The 22120-nt window shown below is 49.3% G+C and overlaps 1 protein-coding gene across 1 annotated transcript; it reads left to right on the top strand.

Annotated features, from left to right (window-relative positions):
- The first annotated feature begins 1984 nt into the window (after positions 1-1984).
- Positions 1985-22037, top strand: SYMPK (symplekin scaffold protein). Its single transcript, XM_070949449.1, has 27 exons — positions 1985-2221; positions 3006-3180; positions 3740-3805; positions 4415-4468; positions 4906-4979; positions 5413-5539; positions 5826-6075; positions 7372-7542; positions 8441-8680; positions 8792-8946; positions 9793-9943; positions 10412-10619; positions 11554-11704; positions 12214-12449; positions 13257-13338; positions 14743-14856; positions 15455-15602; positions 16208-16368; positions 16440-16548; positions 16653-16753; positions 17092-17182; positions 17406-17507; positions 18324-18511; positions 19437-19613; positions 20114-20254; positions 20798-21109; positions 21802-22037. Exons 2-27 carry the CDS (start codon positions 3067-3069, stop codon positions 22015-22017), a joined length of 3939 nt encoding a protein of 1312 aa, XP_070805550.1. The 5' UTR covers positions 1985-2221; positions 3006-3066; the 3' UTR covers positions 22018-22037.
- Positions 22038-22120: the final 83 nt, after the last annotated feature.

Genomic DNA, 22120 nt, shown 5'->3' with positions numbered 1-22120 from the left:
AGGAAGTTATAGAATACTGCCTCAAAAGTTATCTAATGCCAAGATTATTCCAACATCAAATAAGCCAATTAGAACTGTACTGTCTTCTAGAGGCACAGTTGGATCCAATGAGCTTCTGCACTAATTATTAACAACCCAGCCTCGCAGCACCCACAAGCGGTTTCTGAACTCTGCCGCAGAAACCTGGGATGAGTATCTAGCAATGGAGAACTGCCTCCCTCTAAAGGACCAAAAGGGGATTTTTCTTTGGAAAAACAAAAACAAGCCAGACCTGAATGTAGATCAGGACAATGCAGAATGCTAAACATTTTCTTCCAGTTTTTAAGTTTTGCTTGTTTAGGTTACTTCTGGTATCACTTTCAATGGCTGGACCCAATGGAGCAAAGCAGGACTAGGAGAGATTTGAGCAGATTTTTCCTTATTGTTTTTGTTTCCCTTTCCCCAGCCCCCCAATAAATCTTGCAACAATTGTAGACAGTTTTAGTCTCTAGGCCAGGCTTGCATAAGAGAGCCCCAGGGCTACATGCAGCCTGCCAGTAATGGAAATCCGCTGCTGCCAAACAGATCTGCTAGTGACACCCTGAAAGATATAGTGCCAAGCACCTGCAACACCTCTCCAAGAATGCCAGCACCCTCCCTTGGCACTAAATGCCAGCACCCACTCTGGCATTGCTAAATACCAGAGATCGTGATACTAACTACTTCTCAATTATTATTATTTGTATCTTGCCTTTTTACAAATAACTCAAGGCTGCATACATATGCAACACACCTTTCTCCTCCTGATTTCCCCACAACAACCCTGTGAGGTGGGTTGGGCTGAAAGAGAGAGAAGGACTGGCACAAAGTCACCCATCTGGTTTTCATGCCTAAGGCAGGACTAGAACTCATCATCTCCTGGTGATTGGCCCAAAGTCCCCTAGTTGGTTTCAAGGCTAAATTGGAACTAGAACTCAGCATCTCCTGGTTTCTAGCCAGGTTCCTTAACCCCCGGGCCAAAGTGGCTCATCAATGCGGCCCTTTCCCTTTTATGAGTTGTGCACACCTACTCTGGACTTTGTCCTCTGATGAGGAAGGTGTCACTCAAGATGACAGCATGGCTATTTTTACCTGCTTATTTAGAATCTGGAATATGGTTTTTAGGACCCAGATAAAAAAACAACAATTAATGTTAAGTACAAAGTTCAAACAGCTAAATCATGGCTTGTGGTTGGGGATACAAATGGAAGGGCAGGATATTATTTTATTATTTTATTTATTTTTATTTCTTCTATTTGTTTTTATTTACTATATTTACTACAATTGCCATGAGTAGACAGCTATATAATTTTTTCTAAATAAATATAGTTTTTTCCCCCTTTCCATTTTTTAAAATTCAAATATCGCAGTCTTTTTGCATTACCTTGCTTTCATTTATCTATTTGTCTTTGTTTCTATCCAGCCTTTATTACTTTTACTAATAACCCAAGGCAGCTATTTGTATTTTTATGTCTCTCTTTTCCTTTTGTATTTCAATTTCTCATGACAGTTGTGGGCAATACGTTTAAATGAGTTTCCTGTCCGACATATTCCTTTTTTTTTTTTTTTTGAGGTAAATTTTAGCTTATTCAAAGAATGGTTAAAATACAAAATGCCAAAGTATTTTTTAAAAAAAGGACAAGCCTAATCCCGTCAGAAATATTTCCTGAGGAAAAATAATCCGGCCTCTGCTTCTCCTAATGAGAGCGCCGCAATTTCCCTCACATTTTCCCCGAACGTTATAAAATGGAGGCGCTTCCAGACTCCCCAGAATTCCCCGCGGCGACCCACGTTCCCTCGTGGGAAAACTACGCCTCCCAGAACCCTTTGCACGCGTGCGCCTCCTGGACTTGTTGGAGCGCGTGACGCCACTCGATCGTCAGAGCTGCTCTTACCCAGGGTGCCTTGCGACCCCCGCTTAGCTTCACCCTCCCTCCCTCTCTCCTCCTCCCCTTGAACGGAAAGGGAGAAGCGAGCCGGGCCCGCCTTTGGGAGGGCGGCCGAAGCAAACTACGCTACCCAAGAGGCGTTGCTCTTCGCGCATGCGCGGCGGCGCATCACTCAAGGCGAGGGGGATTTGCGCTTGCCGACAGGAGGGTCTTGAGTGAAAAATAAGTGAAAGGGGAGGTGGGGGGGGGACAGAAAGCCAAGAAATTAGTTTTCGTTTGCTGAGGCGAAGGAAAGGCGCTGCCCGGCTCTGCTGGTAAGAGGAGGCCGCGCTGAAAGAGGCCTAGCGGTTGTCATGGAAACGGGAGGGGCCTGTTGGGGTGTCAGACCCCCCCCAGGGACGGGGCGGTTATCTCGGTGGGGGGTCGGGGGTCTGCGATGGCTGGACGTTTGCGGGGCTCTTGGGGCGAGATGGCGGCCCTCGGACGGGTCAGCGAATGGCCTTCTGAGGCGCTGGACTCCTAGCCCATCATCCCCAGCCAACCTTGTACCCCCATCATCCCCTGCCAACCCCCCCTCATCCGCAGTTAACCTGTGCCCTCAACATATGCAGGCAGTCTTGAACCCCCATCATCCCCAGCCAACTTGGCCCCATCATCCCCAGCCAGTGTGCACTTCCGCCATCCCCGACTGGCATGTGCCCCTATCATCCCCAGCCAGTATGACAAGTGGAAGCCGCTCTCCAAAACAATCTGCCTTTCAGGGGCTCATCCAACACCGTGTGACCCTGTGGAACTCACCGCCACAAGACCCAGAGCGATTGGATGGAGCAGGAGAAATTATAAATACCCATTTGTTAAATCTGTTTTTTAGACCAGTTTTTTCCCAACCTCAGCAAATCCCCCAACTGGCTAGGAACCCTGGGGAGTTTGGGGGATTCTGGCAGTTGAAGTCCATACCTATTAACTTTGCTGAGGTTGAGAAACTCTCTTCCCCAGGACTTCCAGGATCGGACCTTTGCAAATTACTCTCTCGAAGTTTTTACCACTCCTTTCTTCCTAGCTTGCTTTTTAAGCTGATGCCCTCTGCTTTCTTCCTAGGTCTCGCTTTGCTCGGCTGGATTTTGTCTGTTGTCGACTTGATCGAGGGTGGTGGGAAGCCATGGCGAACACAAGTGGGGTGGGAGACCCTGGCCTTCTACGGATGAGCATTGCCTCCCAGTTCTTTTCGGGGGAGGAAACGGCAGAGACCGACACCATGACCACGTCAGAGAAAGTACGACTCCCAGGATGTGAAGCTTGAATGTTGCCATGATGGGATCTCAGTCTGGACCAGGGGTGCTGTTCAGCAGGTTCTGACAGGTTCACAGAACCGGAAGTAACAAATTTGAATTCCACCACTGGTCTGGACCCATAAAACCAGTTGGGACTTAACGAAATTCCCATCTTTGCAATTTCTTCCCTTCTTCCTCTATAGCAGAGGTGGGCAACTATAGCCCCTTGACAACCTGTGGACTTCGACTCCCAGAATTCCTGAGTCAACTAGAATTCTGGGAGTTGAAGTCCATAGGTCGTAAAGGGACCATAACTGCCCACCCCTCCTCTGTAATTTTGATCCTTCAGTCCATTTGTTCTTTCAATCACGGAGTGTCACATTTACAAGAAAAACAAATGTTTTTTAAAAATTCAAACTCTTTTTCCATTCAATCTCTCTTACATCAGTTATTAAGTTTTATTACACCCACTAATTTCCCATACATATAATAGACTTCTCTGGATTTTCTTTTTGTTCCTGATACTGATTTTGGTTTTTGGTTTTTTTTTAAAATAACCAGGTTGTGGATTTGCTGAATCAAGCTGCCTTAATCATCAACGAGTCTAAAATCACAATCCTTAAACAAGTGAGTGAAGTAACTTTTTCCTTTTCTTGAATTTGAACCCAGGCTTTCTTCAGTTAAATGGTCCCCTCTCTGGCTGTTAGGGGAGCCGTTAGCCTAACTTCCTCCCATTTAGTTTCTATGTATTTGAATAGCCCAATGGTCTCAATTGTGGCTGTAAGTTGATAAACTACCTGTACCATGTATTTCAGTTAACCTATTAGAGCAGTGTTTTCTCAATGTTGGCAACTTTTAAGATGTGTGGACTTCAACTCCCAGAATTCCCCAGCCAGCATTCTAGGAGTTGAATTCGGCATTCTGGGAGTTGAAGTCCACACGTCTTAAAAGTTGAGAAATGATGTATTAGAGAATTAAAATCATAGGCAATTCTATACGTTAGAGCCGTTTTTGCATCTGTGAGCCAAATGAATTAATATTCAGCAAATTATTAAGGTCTCTGGGGTCTATATCCCTCCCTTGTATTTTTCCCACAATCTTTGTACAGGAGGCTGTTTGCTCCCATCAGTATGACTTGTGGCTGCCACACAGGGATACTCAAATATGTGCCAGAAGGATTCTTCTAGCTTTTCCTTCTTGCTTGCTTCATTTTCTTTTCTTTCCCCCTTTTCCTAGGTCCAGGAATTGATAATAAACAAGGACCCTACCTTGCTGGATAACTTCCTGGATGTGAGTTGGCTGGGAATCTTCATAGAAATCTCCTTTTCTCCACAGTATCTGCTTTGTGGTTCTTCCTGCCCATAAGCGCCACCACTGGAGAGTTTTAAGAAGAGATTGTACATCAGTTTGTCTCAAATGGTTTAGGGCCTCCCACTTGGCAGAGGGTTGAACTAGAAGACCTCCAAGACCCCTTCCCACTCTGTTATGCTGTTCATTTGTGCCAACCAGTTGGGTCTGAATAATCCCTTCCAGAATAACCGAGGGGTGGGAAGATGGTGGCTGCTAGAACCAGACTCAGCTCTTAGTCTTCCTCCTTGATTGCTCCTGTCTATTACTCAAGCTCTGTTCTGGCTTGGCTCACCACGAGATGTGTTTTTTGGGGGGGACTGAAAGGCCAAACAACCATGAAAGCAAATCCCTCCCCCTTTTCTGCTTCTCTGTTGTAGGAAATCATCGCTTTCCAGGCAGATAAGTCCGTTGAGGTGCGGAAATTTGTAATCGGATTCATAGAGGAAGCCTGGTAAGTCCATGGCGTCCTTTTCATTTACTTATGTATTTTATCACATTTAGAAACTGCCCCGCTCCCTCCCAGAGGGACTGTGGGCGGGGTACAAATCAGCAATTAAAAACATAAAACGGAACCTCAAAATGTAAAGGCAAAGATAGTCAAAATTCAACATTAAAAGTTAATTAAAAGGCAGAGGGATGACTTTCAGCCTGGCTGGCTGGGGAATTCTGGGAGTTGAAGTCCGCAAGTCTGAAAAGCTACCAAGTTTAGCCATTTTCGAAAGGCCAGGAGAATTTGACATTTTGATCCTTGTGCTTCTGAGGTAGCGAAGGCCATTTAACCTGGTTCCTGAAGTTCTTCCTTTTATTTCTGGGGCAGCCGTATTTGTAGACTTCTGGTTTATCCTCTTTTGATTCATTCCCGTTTTTGCATTTGTTCTTTTCAGCAAACGGGACACGGAGCTGTTGCTCAAGCTCATTGCCAACCTGAACATGCTGCTGAGGGATGAGAATGTCAACGTGGTGAAGAAGGCCATCCTGGCCATGACCCAGCTATATAAGGTGGCCTTGCAGGTGAGTTAAGCTAGAGCCTCACTTGACCCTTCCTTCCAATTTGACTGGGAGTTTTCCCGACATCTTCCTCACTTCTTGAAATGAAAAGTGGAACCTGAGATTTGCACCTTCCTAGAAGAAAGGGATGGACCCAAGTGAACAGGACACAAAAACCCTGAGTGGGAAATGGGTGGCAGTCACGAGGGCACAGGATTGTAGCGAGCATCCTTTCTCTACCTGTGCCCCCATTGGTCTGGCTAGCGTGCAGAGCTGCTTACGGACTTCCTTCCTTTGTTTTGCTGCCCAGTGGATGGTGAAGTCCAGGGTGATCAACGAGATGCAGGAAGCCTGCTGGGAGATGGTCTCGGCCATGTCCAACGAAATCATCCAGCTGCTGGATTCCGACAATGACGGAATCCGCACTCATGCCATTAAGTTCGTGGAGGGGCTGATCATCACCCTCTCGCCCCGTATGCCGGAATCGGAGGTGCCCAAGCGACACGAGAACGACATCAGCCTCGACCGGGTTCCCACGGACCACACGTACATCAAATACAGTAAGGAGCTCTGGGGCACAGCGGTTAAAGTGCAGCATTGCAGGCTAACTCTGCCCACAGCCTGGAGTTCGATCCTGACAGGGCTCAAAGCCTTCCATCCTTCTGAGGTTGGTAAAACGAGGACCCAGATTGTTGGAGGCAATCTGGTGACGTTGTAAACTTCCCAGAGAGTGGCGTAAAGCACTATGGAGCGGCATAGAAGTCTTTTAAGTACTATTGCTAAACGCTATTGCTAAGAGAGGCAGAGGGGGGCGCTCAAGAGTTGTAGACATATTTCCTGCTTGGTCTAACCACTGGCTAAATGCCTGGTGGATCAGGAAGGAAACTTGAGAGCCAGACATTAGGTCCCATCTTCCCAGCCAGCACGGTTCATGGCAGATGGGAATGCTAGTCCCAACCATATTACAAGGGCTATCAATCCCCAGCCCTGCTCTAAAGGGACCCGTTGTTATCAAATCTCCAAAACAGCCCTTAGGAAAAGCTGACCCTCCTTGAATCTTCTTTCTTATCCTAGATCATCCTACAGATGCAGTAAGATGTGGTCTTGTTAGTTAAGGCATTGGACTAGGGCAGAGCTGGGCATTTTATGGTCCGTGGGGCACATCCGTCCCTTTGACTGTCCTTACCCGGTCTGCACTGGCGGGCAGGCAGTGGTGGTGACTCTCCATAGCAATCCCAGTTTGTCATGGGACCTCTTGGGAAAATTAATTGCCCATCTCTGGAAAGGGCAGTTTTCAACCCTGACAATTTTTAAGACAATGTGGGAATTCCGAAAGTTGAAGTCCACCCGTCTTAAAAAGTGCCGAAGTTGAGACACAATGGACTACGCGAAGCCAGATTGGAAGATTTTCTGAGACTTGGAAGTTCACAGGAGCCCAACCTGCCTGTCCGGGTTGTTGTGGAAATCCCATTGATGGAGAGTGTTGTATAGCTGCTGCTTTAGGAAAGGCCGGGTACCGATTTCATAAGCGGAATAATGCAGGTGTGATGGAATGTCATGAGCTGGGTTCCCAGGAGGGAGGGGCTGCATTCCAGAGGAGCAAAGAGACAACTCAGTTCAGAGAGAGAGAAAGAGAGTGAAGACAGCTCCTCCCTAACAGTTCTCGAAGGACAGGCTGGGGGAGGGAGCAGGCTGCTTTAGTGTGGCAAGATTCTGTCTACAGGCGTGGAATAAGAAAGAAGTCTGCTTAAGGAGGCACTAGGTGTCCTTCTTGGTTCTTGGGGCCTGACAGGAAGCGGTTTATAAGTTGATTTCTACTAAGTCCCTCTCTTCTCCCCACCTTCACCTCCCCCCAGATGCCCTGTGGGAGGAAGGGAAGGCAGCGCTCGAGCAGCTTCTGAAGTTCATGGTACACCCAGCCATCTCCAGCATCAACCTGACAGCAGCCCTGGGCTCCCTGGCCTCCATCGCCCGGCAGCGGCCCATGTTCATGTCAGAGGTGATCCAGGCCTACGAGACGCTGCACGGTAAGCCAGCCAGAGTCACTGCATCAGCGGCTTGGCTGTACACTTCAAGTGATCTAGAACGTAGAATAATAGTTATTATATAGGGACCTCGGAGGTCTTCTAGTCCAACCCCTGCTCGAGCAGGAGACCCCAGACCGTTTCGAATAAATAGTTGTCCACCCTCTTCTTAAAAAGCTGCAGTGTTGGACCCACCTACAACTTCTGGGGGCTGGCCCTTCCACTGGTTCATTGTTCTCACCATTAGGAAGTTCCTCCTTAATAACCGGGTTACTAACTGAACAACTGCGGTGATGCACATAACAACTGTGTGGCAAGAAAGGTCATAAAATGGGACAAAAACAACCATTTTTGTGTTTAGCCACAGAAATTTTGTGCTCAGTTGTGGTTGTAAATCAAGGACTATCTATACGTACTAGGATAGAATATGGTGTCCTGTTAGAAAGTAGCCATTCTTTGGTTCTTGAGATCGTTGTTATTATGGCATCTTATCAATTAAGTTGTAGGCCAGGGGTGGGCAACTGTGGCCCTTTTACAACCTGTGGACTTCAACTCCCAGAATTCCTGAGACAGCTTGGCTGGAGGAATTCTGGGAGTTGAAGTCCACAGGTTGTAAAAGGGCCACAGTTGCCCACCCCTGCTGTAGGCTGATCCTTGGTTCTTTTAGATACATTTAAGGTTATAGTTTTAGTTGGCTGTCTTAGCCAGCTCCCTAGAGGGTAAACTAGAAGTCCCTGTTTCTCTTCTAGTACTAGTAGTATTGATTGATTAGCCTTGTGACGTCAACAGTTAAGCCTCCTCAAGTTCTCTCCCCCAGCCTTTTTCTCCTGGGAGAGAAACCTGGGGGCGTCCTTCCCATTTCTGGATGCCTCACCTGCTTACTGTTCTGTCCTCCCGGCAGCCAACCTCCCTCCCACGCTGGCCAAATCCCAGGTGAGCAGCGTCCGCAAGAACCTCAAGCTCCACTTGCTTAGTGTCCTGAAGCACCCGGCTTCTGTCGAGTTCCAGGCCCAGATCACTACCCTGCTGATGGACCTGGGCACCCAGCAGGCTGAAATCACCCGCAATATGCCTAACCTGAAGGAGTTACGCAAACGCCCTCGGGATGACAGCGACCCCACATTGAAAAAAATGAAGATGGGTGAGCGGTCTTTGAAAGGGCAGGGGGGCCTTGCAGGTGGGGAGGGGCGTTCTCTTTCGCCAAAGAAAGATGTTCATCCTGGTGCAACTTTTCTCCTCCTCCTGGTTGCAGAGCCCACCCTTGAGGAGGATGACGAGGACAAAGACCTGGAGCAGGGGACGGTGCCCAGCCCCAAACCCTCCATTCAGAGCAGCACGCAATCAGATATAGACATCACAGCCGAGTTTCTGCAGCCTCTTTTGACTCCAGATAACGTGGCCAACTTGGTGGGTGTTCTTGGGGTTTAGTTGCTAAACCAGCTGTTGTCTTTTCTGTGAGCATTTTCTGCCCCTGGAGAGAAAAATCCTTGATGTCAAAGAAGTCTAGAAGTCTGCTTTAGAGCAGGGATCTCTGACCATGGCAGCTTTAAGGCTTGAGGACTTCAGCTCCCAGAATTCCCCAGCCAGCCATCCTATCCTGAAAAAGAACTGATCAAAGCATCTTATTCTGGAACCAAAACCAACAATTGTCCCTCTGCTGGTGTTGGATTGATGCGCTTCTCGCTTAAGTCGTAGAGTTTGGGAGGAAAGCAGTTCGGCAAATTTAAAAGATAGATTAAATATACTAGATTACACTACTAGATTCTGTAATAGCTTTGTGCCATATAGTGTCTTGGCTACTGGTTCATATTTACGACAGTTGCAGTGTTCTGGGCTCCTGGGATTTCCCCTGTGGCGACCTTCGGAGAAGCCAAGTCAGTGGGGAAGCCACATTCCCTTAACAGCCAGGTTACTAATTTATTAACTGATACGATTCACTTAACAGCTGCGGCAAGATATGCCATAAAATGGAGCAAAACTCACTTAACAGATGTAACCTAAGAACAGAAATTTTGGTTGTAAGTCAAAGGTTACCTGTATAGAAAAATGACAAATGTTATCTCTTCTTATCCCATCCCAACCCATCCCTTCTCCCCTCCCAACCCCTCCCTCCCCTCCCCTCCCAACCTATCCCATCCCAACCCAAACCCTCCTCTGCCCTCCCTTCCCAACCCCTCCCCTCCCATATTTCTTGACTTTCTGCCCCTCTCCTTGACCGACCGTGCTTCCTGTTGGGTGTTTTTCCGCCCCCAGGTGCTGATCAGCATGGTGTACCTCCCAGAGAACATGCCGGCGTCCTTCCAAGCGACGTACACACCAGTGGAATCCGCTGGGACTGAAGTCCAGATCAAGCACTTGGCGCGGCTGATGGCCACTCAGATGACCGCAGGTGGCCTGGGGCCGGGTAGGTCTGCCAAGGGCGCCTCGGAGGAGCCGCATGGCTGCAGGCACAGACCGGGTAGGGAGGGAGTCGGAGGAACTCTATGAGTTACAGGCAGTCCCCTCCTACAGCGTTTAACGATCGCTCAAAGTCACAACAACACTGAAGAATGGGATGTACAGGTAGTCTTTGAATGACAACCGTTTGCCTAGTGACCGAAGTTACAACGGTGCAGAAGAAAGTGACTTACAGCCACTTTTCCCCCTCACGGCCGTCGGAGCATTCCCAGGGTCACGTGATTTACATTTGGCTGCTCGACAACTGACTCACCGGTGATGAGGGTTGCAGTGCCCTGAGGTCACGTGATCCCCGGGGGAATTCTGGGAGTTGAAGTCCACCTGCCCAAAGCTGGGGAAGAAAGGCTGCTCTCATCCCTTAAGGGGAATGGGGTTGCCACCGGTCAGCTGTTAACTCTCCCGTTTTCCCTGGCAGGAGTGGAGCAGATCAAACAGGTCAAGGAAGCCGTCAAAGGAGAGAAGATACCCAAGCCGGAAGGCGTCTTGATCAAGCGACGCCTTTCCACCCTTAACCTCGGCCAGGCCATCTCCGTGGTGGGAGCTGCAAGCCCAGCTTCTCCCTCCACGGAGATCCCACAGGCCAAGCGGCGCCCGGAACCCATCATTCCTTCCACCCAGCCAAGGTGAGCTGAGCGCTAGCAGAAAGGCTCCATTATGGCCCGACAGGACGGGATCCGAGAGACTTGGCAATACACAACACGGGGGATTCCCGAGAGACAAGAGACTGGCATAAGGTGTGGAAGGTCCTGGCCTGGGAGATTAGCAGGGCCCCAACCCTGTCGGCTTTTCATAAGGCTTTAAAAAACCTGGCTGGGGCTCCGATTGTGCTTAGGGCCTCTGGGCCTCTGGGCCTTAGGGATCCCTGGACAAGGGTCTCAGCTGCTGTGTGTGTTTATTTTGGGATGCTTTCATTGGTTTTTCTATATATATAATAAGCAGCCCAGACTCATTGCTTGAGATGGGTAGCTATAGAAATTGGATAAGTGGATGGATGGATGGATAGATAGACAGACAGACATGGATAGATAAATAGATAATGGGTGGATGGATTTTTGCCAATACAGGTAGTCCTCGACGTACGACCACAACTGAGCCCAAAATTCCTGTTGCTAAGTGAGAAATTTGTTAAGTGAATTTTGCCTCATTTTACCACCTTTCTTGCCACAGTTGTTAAGTGAATCACTGCCATAGTTAAATTATTAACCCGGTTGTTAAGTGAATCTGGCTTCCCCATTGACTTTGCCTGTCAGAAGGTCACAAAAGGGGATCACATGACCCCCGGGACACTGGCCGTCATAAATATGGGTCAGTTGCCAAGCATCCGAAGTTTGATCACCTGACCATGGGGATGCTGTAACCGTCATAAGTGAGAAACAGTCCTAAGTCATTTGTTTCAGTGGCGTTGTAACTTCAAACAATTCACTAAACAGACAATTGTACGATTACCCGTATGGCACCCTACTAGCGCAACCCCCCTGTGTTTGGGAGGAGCCCCCTCCTCCTCCTCCTCCTCCCCGCCCCCTCTCAAACGCCGGCCTCGCTGTGCTCATGTTCCAGGCTGGTGGGCGCTAGCGGCCGCAAGAAGATCTTCCGCCTGAGCGACGTGATCAAGCCTCTCGCGGACGCCCAGAAGGAGAAGCTCAAACTGGCAGCTGTCAAGCGGATCCTGCGCTCCGAGAAGGCCGTGGCTTACAGTGGGGCGGCCCACGTAGGTCGGGGGTCCCCAACCCACGGGTTTGAACCCGGGCCACGGGGCAGATGGGCAAGCACACGTGTGTGAAGTTCCACTCGCATGAGCCGCACACAAGCAGGTGCAGACGTGCGAAGTTCCGCTCGGACGAGAGGAGGGCGCTTGCTCTTGTGCGAGAGGCTCCATTTGCGCAAACGGAACTTGGTGCGTGAACACAAGGCCCTCCGCTCGGACGAGCAGAGCTTGGCACACGTGCCCAAAAGAGCATGCCGCTCGTGCGAGAGGAGCCTCGCGTGCCAGCACAAGCATTCTCTGCATGCGTGCAAAGCTCCATTTGAACGAGGGGAAGGTGGCTGCACCTGCTGCTTGTACGTGTGGAGCTGTGTACGTACACACACACACACACACACGTACACCCCTCCAGGAAAGGTTTGGGACCGCTGAGGTCAGTCGAGGGGGCCAAGTGACCCCCACGGGCAACCCAGTGATGGACTATCGTGGTCTCAGCCCGGACTTCCCTCCTCCAGGCCCGGGTGAAGATCCTTTCCTCCTTGGTGACCCAGTTTGAGGTCCCTCTGAAGCAGGAGATCATGGCCTTCATTCTGGATGACATCCGTAACCGGCTGGACCTGGCCTTTGCCTGGCTCTATCAGGAGTACAACGTTTACCTGAGCCAATATCCCACCGGCTCCCTCAACAACTACGACGAGTGTCTCATCGGCCTCCTCTCCGGCCTGCAGGAGAAGCCCGACCAGAAGGATGGGTGAGTCCTTGGCCCTGCAGAGCCGGGAAGCTGGATGGACATGGCGATGGGGGCACCTCCGTTTTATGTTTGGGACCCTCATGTTTTATTTACTTCCCAGTTACCAGCAGTATTCTTAAATTAGAGCAGCCACCAAGTTTTAGCAAATCTCTCAGGTTGAAGGTGTTGGAAGATTTGGAAACTGGCACAAGAATCAGCTGAATCTGGTTATTGGTATCCTGCCTTTATTATTTTTACAAACAACTCAAAGCGGCAAACATATCCAACACACCTTCCTCCTCCTGTTTTCCCCACAACAACCCTGTGAGGTGATTTGGGCTGAGAGAGACGGACTGACTCAAAGTCACCCATCTGCCTTTCATGGCTAAGGTGGGACTAGAACTCCCAGTCTCCTGGTGGTTGATCCAATATAACCCAGCTGGCTTTCACGCCTAAGGTGGAACTAGAACTCACCATCTTCCAGTTTCTAGCTTGGTGCCTTTACCACAAGACTAAACGGGCTTTTTCCTCCTAGTTTTAGAATTATTTTGGAGGGACAAGAATTGTTCGAAGACGGGGCATCAGGTTGCCCCGTCTCCTCTGATAAAATGTCTTTTCTTTTGGAAATGAATTTGAAAGGGCTGCTAGTCAGAATGATATCCATGTAAATAATTCAAAAACCCCGTTTCCTCTGGCGGCCTCTGTTTTAATTGAGACGTTTGTAATCAGCTTTTGCTGGCTGAAGAATGGCTTATTTTTATCTTCTCCTGATCGTTCGCTCTAAATTCTTGACTCTCTCTGGGTTTGCTTCCATCGCGTCTCTTGTAGGATCTTCACCAAGGTGGTTCTCGAAGCCCCCCTGATCACGGAGAGCGCCCTGGAAGTCATACGCAAGTATTGTGAAGATGAGGTGCGTCCAACCACCACAGCTGAATGTTCCTTCAAATATGGGACTGCCAATTCCAGCATCCCCAGCCAGCGTGACAGCCGAAGTTCTCATTCATCGCAATTGATGCATCAGAGCTTCTGTGCCAGTGCTGGCTGGGGATGATGGGAGTTGAATTTCAGGGTGACATCTGGGGAGCACCAGGTTAAGACGATAAGGACTGTGTTATACCCACGGATCTGAAATGCTGCAGAGGGTGGAATCATAAGGTTGGAAGGGAGCCTGGAGGTCTTCTAGTCTAGTCCCCTGTCCATGGTTGGAGGCCTGTTTTCCGGCGCCTGCAAAGACCAGCTGACATGCGTGCCAGGAACCAGAAAAGCAGCTGGCAACGGCACGTGTGCCCACAGAGAGAGCTCTTTGTGCCACCTGTGGCTCAGGTGCCAGAGGTTTGCCATCACGGCCCTATACTATTCCAGACAAATGGCTGTCCAGCCTCCTGAAAACCTAGTTTAATTTGAGAAATTCCTTTAATTAAAAAATTAATCTTTTTAAATCTAGGATTTAAAAAAAGATTCAAACCTATCATTTTGGGGGGGGGGGGGAATTAACATGTTTCTTCAGGCATTCCAGAAGAATAAATCTTTCATAGAAATGTTCAGTAATGCTCCCCCAAAAATCTTCCATTAGAAAAATTGGAGGGAAATTCCTTAGGCAGGATAAGGAAATAATGCACTGAGTCGATACAGGTAGTCCTCCACTTACGACCACAGTTGAGCCCAAAAGTTCTGCTGTTCAGTGACTTTCGTCCCATTTTATGACCTTCCTTGCCACCGTTGTTAAGTGAATATGGCTTCCCCATTGACTTTGCTTGTCTGAAGGTCACAAAAAGAGGACACAGCAACGGTCATAAATATGAACCAGTGGCCAAGAATCTGAATTTTGATGACGTGATCATGGGGGATGCTTCAAAAATCGTAACGCTGAAAAATGATCAGGTCACTTTTTTCAGCGCTGTCGTAACTTTGGTCACGAAATGGAACTGTTGTACGTCAAGGACTACCTGTAGTATATTCTTATCTCACACCTTTTCACTACATCAAGGGTGGGCAACTAGGGGCCCTTTACGGCCTATGGACTTCAACTCCCAGAATTCCTGAGCCAGCCAGCCGGCCAGGAGTTGAAGTCCACGGGTTGGACTTCAATAGTCTAGAATGAGATACCTAATAATAACTTTATTGTCATTGTACGTATATACACAGTATACCCATACAACGAAATCCACTTAACACCCAAAGACCAGGTCCTAAGAAAAGCATCAGTTGGGAAACTTAATATTTTTGAACCTACTAACAATATTCATGGGGTTTTTTTTCCTTCCACCTTTGGATCGGAACACATCCTGCTGGGTTCTTCTGGGCTGCTTTGCAGAGCCGGACATATCTGGGCATGTCAACCCTCCGCGATCTGATCTTTAAGCGCCCGTCCAGGCAGTTTGAATACCTGCACGTCCTGTTGGACCTCAGCTCCCACGAGAAGGACAAGGTGAGTCCTCTGCCCTGGGACAGCCAACGTTTGGGCCAAAATACCTCAGGTACAGCTCTTAACAATTTTAATGCTAAATTTTCCCATACAGGAAGCCCTCGACTTAACAACAGTTCATTTAGTGACCATTCAGTTACAGCAGCACTGAAAAAAGAGATTTAGCACCATTATTCACACTTACGACCGTTGCAGCATCCCCATGGTCACATGATCAGAATTCAGATGCTCAGCAACTGACTCACATTTATGACGGTCACGTGATCCCCTTTTATGACCTCCTGGCAAGCAAAAGTCAGTGGGGAAGCCAGAATTCACTTAACAGCCGCCTTACTAATTAAACAATTGCCATTATTTACTGAACAACGGATGACTAAGGTCGTAAAATGGGGGGCAAAACTCACTTAATGACCTCACAGGGTTGCTGTTGTGGAGAAAATAGGAAGGCGTGTGGGATACATTCGCCGCCTTGAGTTATTTGTAAAAAAAATAAAATAAAAGTGAGATATAAATAAGATAAGTAGAAGAAATAAAATGATCTTGATGCTTCTTGTTGGATTTGAAAATGACCCTATCAGGGCTGGCTGTGCTTCCGTCTCAGGTTCGTCAGCAGGCCCTCCTCTTCATTAAGCGGATGTACGAGAAGGACCACCTGCGGGAATATGTGGAGAAATTTGCCCTGAATTACCTGCAGCTGCTGGTCCACCCCAACCCCCCTTCCGTTCTCTTTGGCGCCGATAAAGATACAGGTAACTAGTCCCAACAAGGAGATCTTCCAATGGGCCTTGGTCGCCTTCAGGCACAAGTAACCAGATCTACACATGTAAAGTTTAAGCTCACTACTTGATTACATCCTGCCTATTATCCAGGAATCTCCCCAGACTGTCAGCCTTCACACAGATAGATAATGTTCTATGGAACGTAAGGTGGTGGTCAGTTCTGGACCTCCTGCAGCTGCGCATGGACTCGGGGCTAATTCCGCACTTGCAGCCTGCCCTCTACTTGGCTGGGTGTTGTAGGAGAAAACCAGGCAGAGCTGGGGGCAGAGTTAAGCATGTCATGAGCCTAGAATCATTACATTCCTACAAACAGTTTTTAAATCCAACCCCTCTTCAATTCCATTGACCCTAAATTGGGGCCAAATAGAGGTCAATGGAATTCAAGAAGGGTTGGATTGAGACCATTTGTGGGAACGTAACAATTCTAGGCTGATGATGCATTTGACACTTCCTCCCCCAGCTCTGCCTGCTTTTCTCTTGCAGGTGTTTCCCGACAGTCTCCTTCCCTCCCTCCCTTTGTCTCCTCAGTCATGGCTACCTAGCCTTTTCCTTTTCAACCTTCCTTTCCCTTGCAGAGGTGGCCGCCCCCTGGACCGAAGAGACCATCAAGCACTGCCTCTACCTCTACTTGGCCCTCCTTCCCCAGAACCACAAGCTGATCCACGAGTTGGCCTCTGTCTACACGGAGGCCATTGCGGACATCAAGCGCACCATCCTCAGAGTGATCGAGCAGCCGGTGAGTCAGCAGAGATCCACCCTCTCTCCTTCCCTTCTCCTTCCCCGTTGCTCACTCTTCCCAATTTCCAGATCCGTGGGATGGGCATGAACTCTCAGGAGCTGCTGAAGCTGGTGAAGAACTGCCCCAAAGGAGCCGAGACTCTGGTGACCCGTTGCCTCCACAGTCTGACCGATAAAGGTACGACTTTGCCAGGTGATCTTTAGGTGGGGACTCATGGCCACTTGACCCAGGCCATTTGGGCTCTCCGGCTACTCAGAGCCACGCGGTTTCTCCCTCTGCAGTTCCTCCATCTCCAGAGCTCGTGAAACGGGTTCGAGATCTCTACAACAAGAGGCTCCCGGATGTCCGATTCCTCATCCCGGTTCTGAACGGCTTGGAAAAGGTACCCTTTGCGTTCTTCCTGCTTTAACATTTTTATTGAATTATAAGATAAGATACAAAATACAAAAGTTAAATAGGAAAACGGTGGGGAGGAAGAGAAGTGATGGAGGATAAGAAAAGAAAAAGAAACATCGACTTCCGACTCGCTCTCTTGCAGTAAAATAAGGCATTAGCATCAAATCACAGCTTTTTGCTTTTTTGGTGAACCCTTTGCGTTCTTACGTGAGGTCACCTTAAGGTGCATCACTGGGAGTCCTCGACTTATGGCCACGATGGAGCCTCATATTTTTGCAGCCAAAATTTGTTCAATAAATTTTGCCCCGTTTTTGCCCTTTCTAGAAAGAGGTGATCCAGGCTTTGCCCAAACTCATCAAGCTGAATCCCATCGTGGTGAAGGAAGTGTTTAACCGGCTCCTGGGAACACAACATGGTAGGAACCCATCCCGACTGCAAAACTCCCATCTTGACTTTGTGTTGCCCGTGCAACGAGGAACGAATGCCAAGGTCGGGAAAAGGGAGTGATGGAGGAGGACTCGAGCTGTCACACCGAACAAGTGAACCCAGCAGCTTCGTCCTCTGGTTGGTTGCAGGCTGCTCCCTGGGGTTCTGGAGAACCTCTGTTGGCTAATTTCTCTTCGCTGTCGTTTCAACAGGTGAAGGAAATTCGACGGTTTCCCCCCTCAATCCTGGGGAGCTGTTGATCGCCCTGCACAACATCGATTCCACCAAGTGTGACATGAAGTCCATCATCAAAGGTTGGCTGCCTCTGGGCTTCTGCTCCCCTTCCCCTAGAACTCATCACGGAGGGGTACACGGTTCCCTTCAAGGGGCACCTGGGTGGGTACTACAACTCCCAAGGCCATAGTGACCGAAGGGTCCCGATTTACTCGAAGCTGGATTGGAAGGAAGGCTCCAAGGCCCCCATTATATCCAGTAGCGTACATAGTCAGGCGACCCTTGGAATTCTCACATTGTTGCAGCTCTGGGTTTTTGGTTGCTGGCCTCTCAAGGAAATACACAAACGTGTGTCGCCTCTTGTCTTGCCATTCATCCAACCAGAATAAGAGATCTGGAAGGGACCTTGGAGATCTTCTAGTCCAGTCCCCTGCTCAGGCAGGAAACCACAGAGAAAACTATCACAATTGAAGAGGCTGGACTTATTATCACAAGGCTGGAAGTTATCACAAGTGAAGGCTTGGGGAATGGTACTGTAGATGAGCAGGCTGAGCCCGAGGGAGGGCAGAGTCAAACGTATCATCAGTCTTGAATCTGTTAATCAGAGTTCCTTGGGCTCTTACCTACACCAATTTGCTTGGGCCATTCAGGTTCTTGTCCCCAGCTTAAACTTGCAATAAACCTTTATATTCATTTGTCTGGCTTTCTGATTTCCCGCCCTTGACAGGGATCAGAATTATCTAAAGATGATTTAACATCCCAGTTGGGGCTCCTGTTTCTTGGAGGCCCATCGAAGGACTGACCGTTTGTGACCCGCGTGGCCCCCTTTTGCATCCTTCTCCTGGTTTTTTTGGAGCAGTTCCTTTTCTCACGTTCCTTGATTTCCCTGCCCGCAGCGACCAACCTGTGCTTTGCTGAGCACAACGTCTACACCTCGGAGGTGCTGGCTGTGGTGATGCAGCAGCTGATGGAGCAGAACCCCCTGCCCATGCTCCTCATGCGGACGGTCATCCAGTCACTGACCATGTACCCCCGCCTGGGCGGCTTTGTCATGAATATCCTTTCGCGCCTCATCATGAAGCAGGTGAGTCGGGGGGAGGGGAGGCAGGGAAGAGAGCCTGGGGTCCTTGAGCAGCTGGATTTCAACCACACAGGCGAGGCCTTGACTTACAACCGCCACGGAGCCCAAAGCTTCCAAGCGAGGCAGTGAATTGTGTCCTGTTTTGCAAACTCTTTTTGGCCACGGTTAAGCAAATGGCCACCCTTAAATGGCTTGATTTGGCTTGTCAGGAGCTCCCCAGGCGTGTTGCAGAGAGCAATCCCAGGATATGGGCAGCCATTGTGAGTGTGGGTTGCCAAGCCCCCGGAGTCTGCTCCCGTGAGCGTGGGGAATGCTGCGACGGTCGTAAGCGTGAGAACTGGACATAAGTCACTTTTTTCTTTCAGTGCTGTTGCAGCTTTAAGGCCAGTAAGCCGATGCTTGTAAGCCAAGGACTGCCTGTATGGCAAAAGGCCATTCTTTTCCCAAAGACCAACCACGGTTTTAATTGCAGTCTTGTTCCCCAACCAGAGTCCATGGGATTGAATTGGGTGGCTGTCGAAATTGAATTGGTGATTGGGACGGCCCTGGAACCCCTTGTGCCCCACCCCACCCCCCCACCCCCACCCCAGTAAGGTCCCCTCCAACCCTCCAGACAGAGTGGGCCTAAAGATCTTGGGGCTCCAAAGAAAGGGCTTCATGTTGGAGGCATCTTAAAGATTAATATCAGATCCCAGCTCCCCCCTCCACTCATCTTATTCCCTCCCCCCCCCACCTTTTAGCTATCATATTTTGCATTTTTATAGTTTTGCACTATTTATATATTTATTTTTTAATATTGTAAGCCACCCAGAGTAACCCTGTGATAAGATGGGCGGCAACATGTTTGATGGATGAATGAATGAATGAATTGGATGGATGGATGACTCAAGTTGCTCAGCCGCATTTTTGAACTCTGCTTCCTCCCCAGGTGTGGAAGTACCCCAAAGTCTGGGAGGGCTTCATCAAGTGCTGCCAGCGTACGAAGCCCCAGTCCTTCCAGGTCATCCTCCAGTTACCCCCACAGCAGCTCAGTGCCGTCTTTGAAAAGTGCCCAGAGCTGAGAGAGCCTCTGCTGGCTCATGTCCGCTCCTTCACCCCCCATCAGGTAGGGGCATCGCGTATATGAAGAAGACCGAGTAAAAATCCAGAATGTACCCCCGTTTGCTTCAAAATATATATTCTCCAATGCAGTTGCTGGGACAGAACTGGATCAGAGTTAGTGTTAATTAGAATTAGGATTATTCTTTATTGGCCAAGTGTGAATGGAAACAAAAATAATTTGTTTCCAGTGCAGAAGCTCTCAGTGTACATGCAAAGCAATAACGTGATAATCATAGATACTGATAGGAAAAGGTAATAGGAAAAATGACAAGGATAGTAGTACTAATAATACACCCCCTATTATAGGGGTAAATATCTTTAGGCATAAGACAGCGATGTAGGAATTAGGTGTTCAACAGAAGTGGATCCATGCCGAGATGTTAGTTTAAAAGCTGAACCCAGAATAATTTTGCATTTGTGTCTCGGAGGCTCTGCTAAGTAACTAACCTTCATTTGGCTGCTTTTAAGTCCTGGCAGTTGACCCGGTGTCCTTCTTACCCCCAGCAAGCCCACGTCCCCAATTCCATCATGGCCATTCTGGAAGCCACCAACAAACAGGAAATGGAAGGCAAAGAACTTCAGCCCCTGGACGAGGGGAGGGGCCCTGCTCCACCCAGGACGAAGACCCTGAGAAGAGAGAGGGAGGTCAGCACTCTGAGGGCAGATGGGGGGGGATGGGGGTTGAATGATTGCACTGGGCTGAGCCGGTCAGGATTGAACCCCTGGCAGTGGGCAGAATTAAGACTGCAATACAGGCAGTCCTCGACTTAACAACCATCATTGAGCTCCAAATTTGTGTTGCTAAGTGAGACATTTGCTAATTGAGTTTTGCCCCATTTTACCACCTTTCTCGCCCCCGGTTGTTAAGCGAATCATCACAATTATCAAGTTAGCAACACGGTACTTAAAGCGAGTCGGGCTTCCCCAGGTCGCAAAAGCAGATCATGTGACCCTGGGACGCTGCAACCGCCTGAGTTTTGATGACGGGGCTGCTGCAATGGTCGTTAAGTGTGAAAAACGGCCATAGGTGCCTTTGTGACTTTAAATGGTCACTAAACGAACCGTTGTAAGTCGAGCCACCAGGGCTCTTAAACGACCCGAATCGCTCAGGCCTGCTGGGCCTAACCTAGCTTGATTCTCGAAGAGCTGCTTTAGCGGATCCTAAAACCGAATCTGCTGGATCTACAGGAAGACGCGGAGCCCCAGCCTCTGCTGCCTCGGGTGTCCCAGGACATGATCGCCCTGCGCCTGGCCCAGGAGAAGGCCCTGAAGCGGCAGCTGGAAGAGGAGCAGAAACTCAAGCAGCAGCAGCAACAGCAACAGGCTCGCCCTGCTGGCCCCCCCACCCCTCCTCCTGCTGAAGAATTGGTGGACCTCCCGGAAGACGTGCCCGAAGCCGAGACCCCCACCATCTTCATCAGCATGCAGGAGGAGGAGGAGAGTTTTGGGGGGGAGAGCTCCCTGCTGGATTCCAGCTTGGAAGGACCCTGGCCCACCAAGGTACCCCCTCTCTTTGAATTTTCTTATTTATTTATTTTAGTTCGCGTCCCGCCTTTGTTATTTCTACAAATAAATCAAGCATAGTCAATACATCTTCCACCTCCTCTTTTCCCCACAACAACAACAATCCTGTGAGGTGGGTTGGGCTGAGAGAGATTGGCCCCAAATCACCCAGCAGGCTTTCATGCCTAAGGTGGGGACTAGAACTCCCAGCCTCCTGGGGATTGGCCTAAAGCAGTGTTTCTCAACCTTGGAAGCTTGAAGATGGGTGGACTTCAACTCCCAGAATCCCCCAGCCAGCAGCGCTGGCTGGGGGATTCTGGGAGTTGAAGTCCACCCATCTTCAAGCTACCAAGGTTGAGAAACACTGGCCTAAAGTCACCCAGCCATCTTTGATGCCTCAGTCAAGACTACAACTCATCACTCCTGTCTAGTCTGATCAAGCTGGCTCTTTTAATGGAATATATTGGATGTTTGGGATTGGGGGCTCTTGCTGTCCTCAGTGAAAACAATTGCCCCTTTGACTCCAATTCTGGGTGCCGTCATCGCAACCTTTCCCAGCCAAAAACCAGGTTACTTCCTCGGATTCCAATTCGGCTAAAAACCACATTTGTCTAAAATTTTCCGCTTGGCTTCCAATGGTTTTTTCCCACGGCCAGACTGACGGGTGTCGTCGTGTCACTTTCCCGCAGGAGCTGCTCAGCAAGGAAGGAGGCGGTGGTGGCAACAGCAGCTCAGACGAGGGGTCCTCCAGCAAGACCCCTGCCCCTGCCCAGCCCACCCCTGCCCCAGAAGAGCCGGCCAAGGACAGCCAAGCAGCAGAGGCCGGCTCAGGCAGCCCTTCAGAGGAGCCCCCGGCAGCGCCATCCAAGTCCGGCACTGAGGAAGAGGAGAAGATGGAGTGCTGATTTGGGAGTGGGGGGGAATGGCCGGGTGGGAGTGGGAGAAGGGGAAATGGGGGGTCTCGGCTTTCTCAATAAAGCATCTCAGCTATCCTTCCTGGTCCTGGTC

This window comes from Pituophis catenifer, unplaced genomic scaffold (assembly GCF_029215685.1).
Source record: "Pituophis catenifer annectens isolate HBS135680 unplaced genomic scaffold, rPitCat1.0.hap2 SCAF_9, whole genome shotgun sequence".
Taxonomy (NCBI): Eukaryota; Metazoa; Chordata; class Lepidosauria; order Squamata; family Colubridae; genus Pituophis; species Pituophis catenifer.
This window is presented reverse-complemented; position numbering and strand designations above follow the sequence as displayed.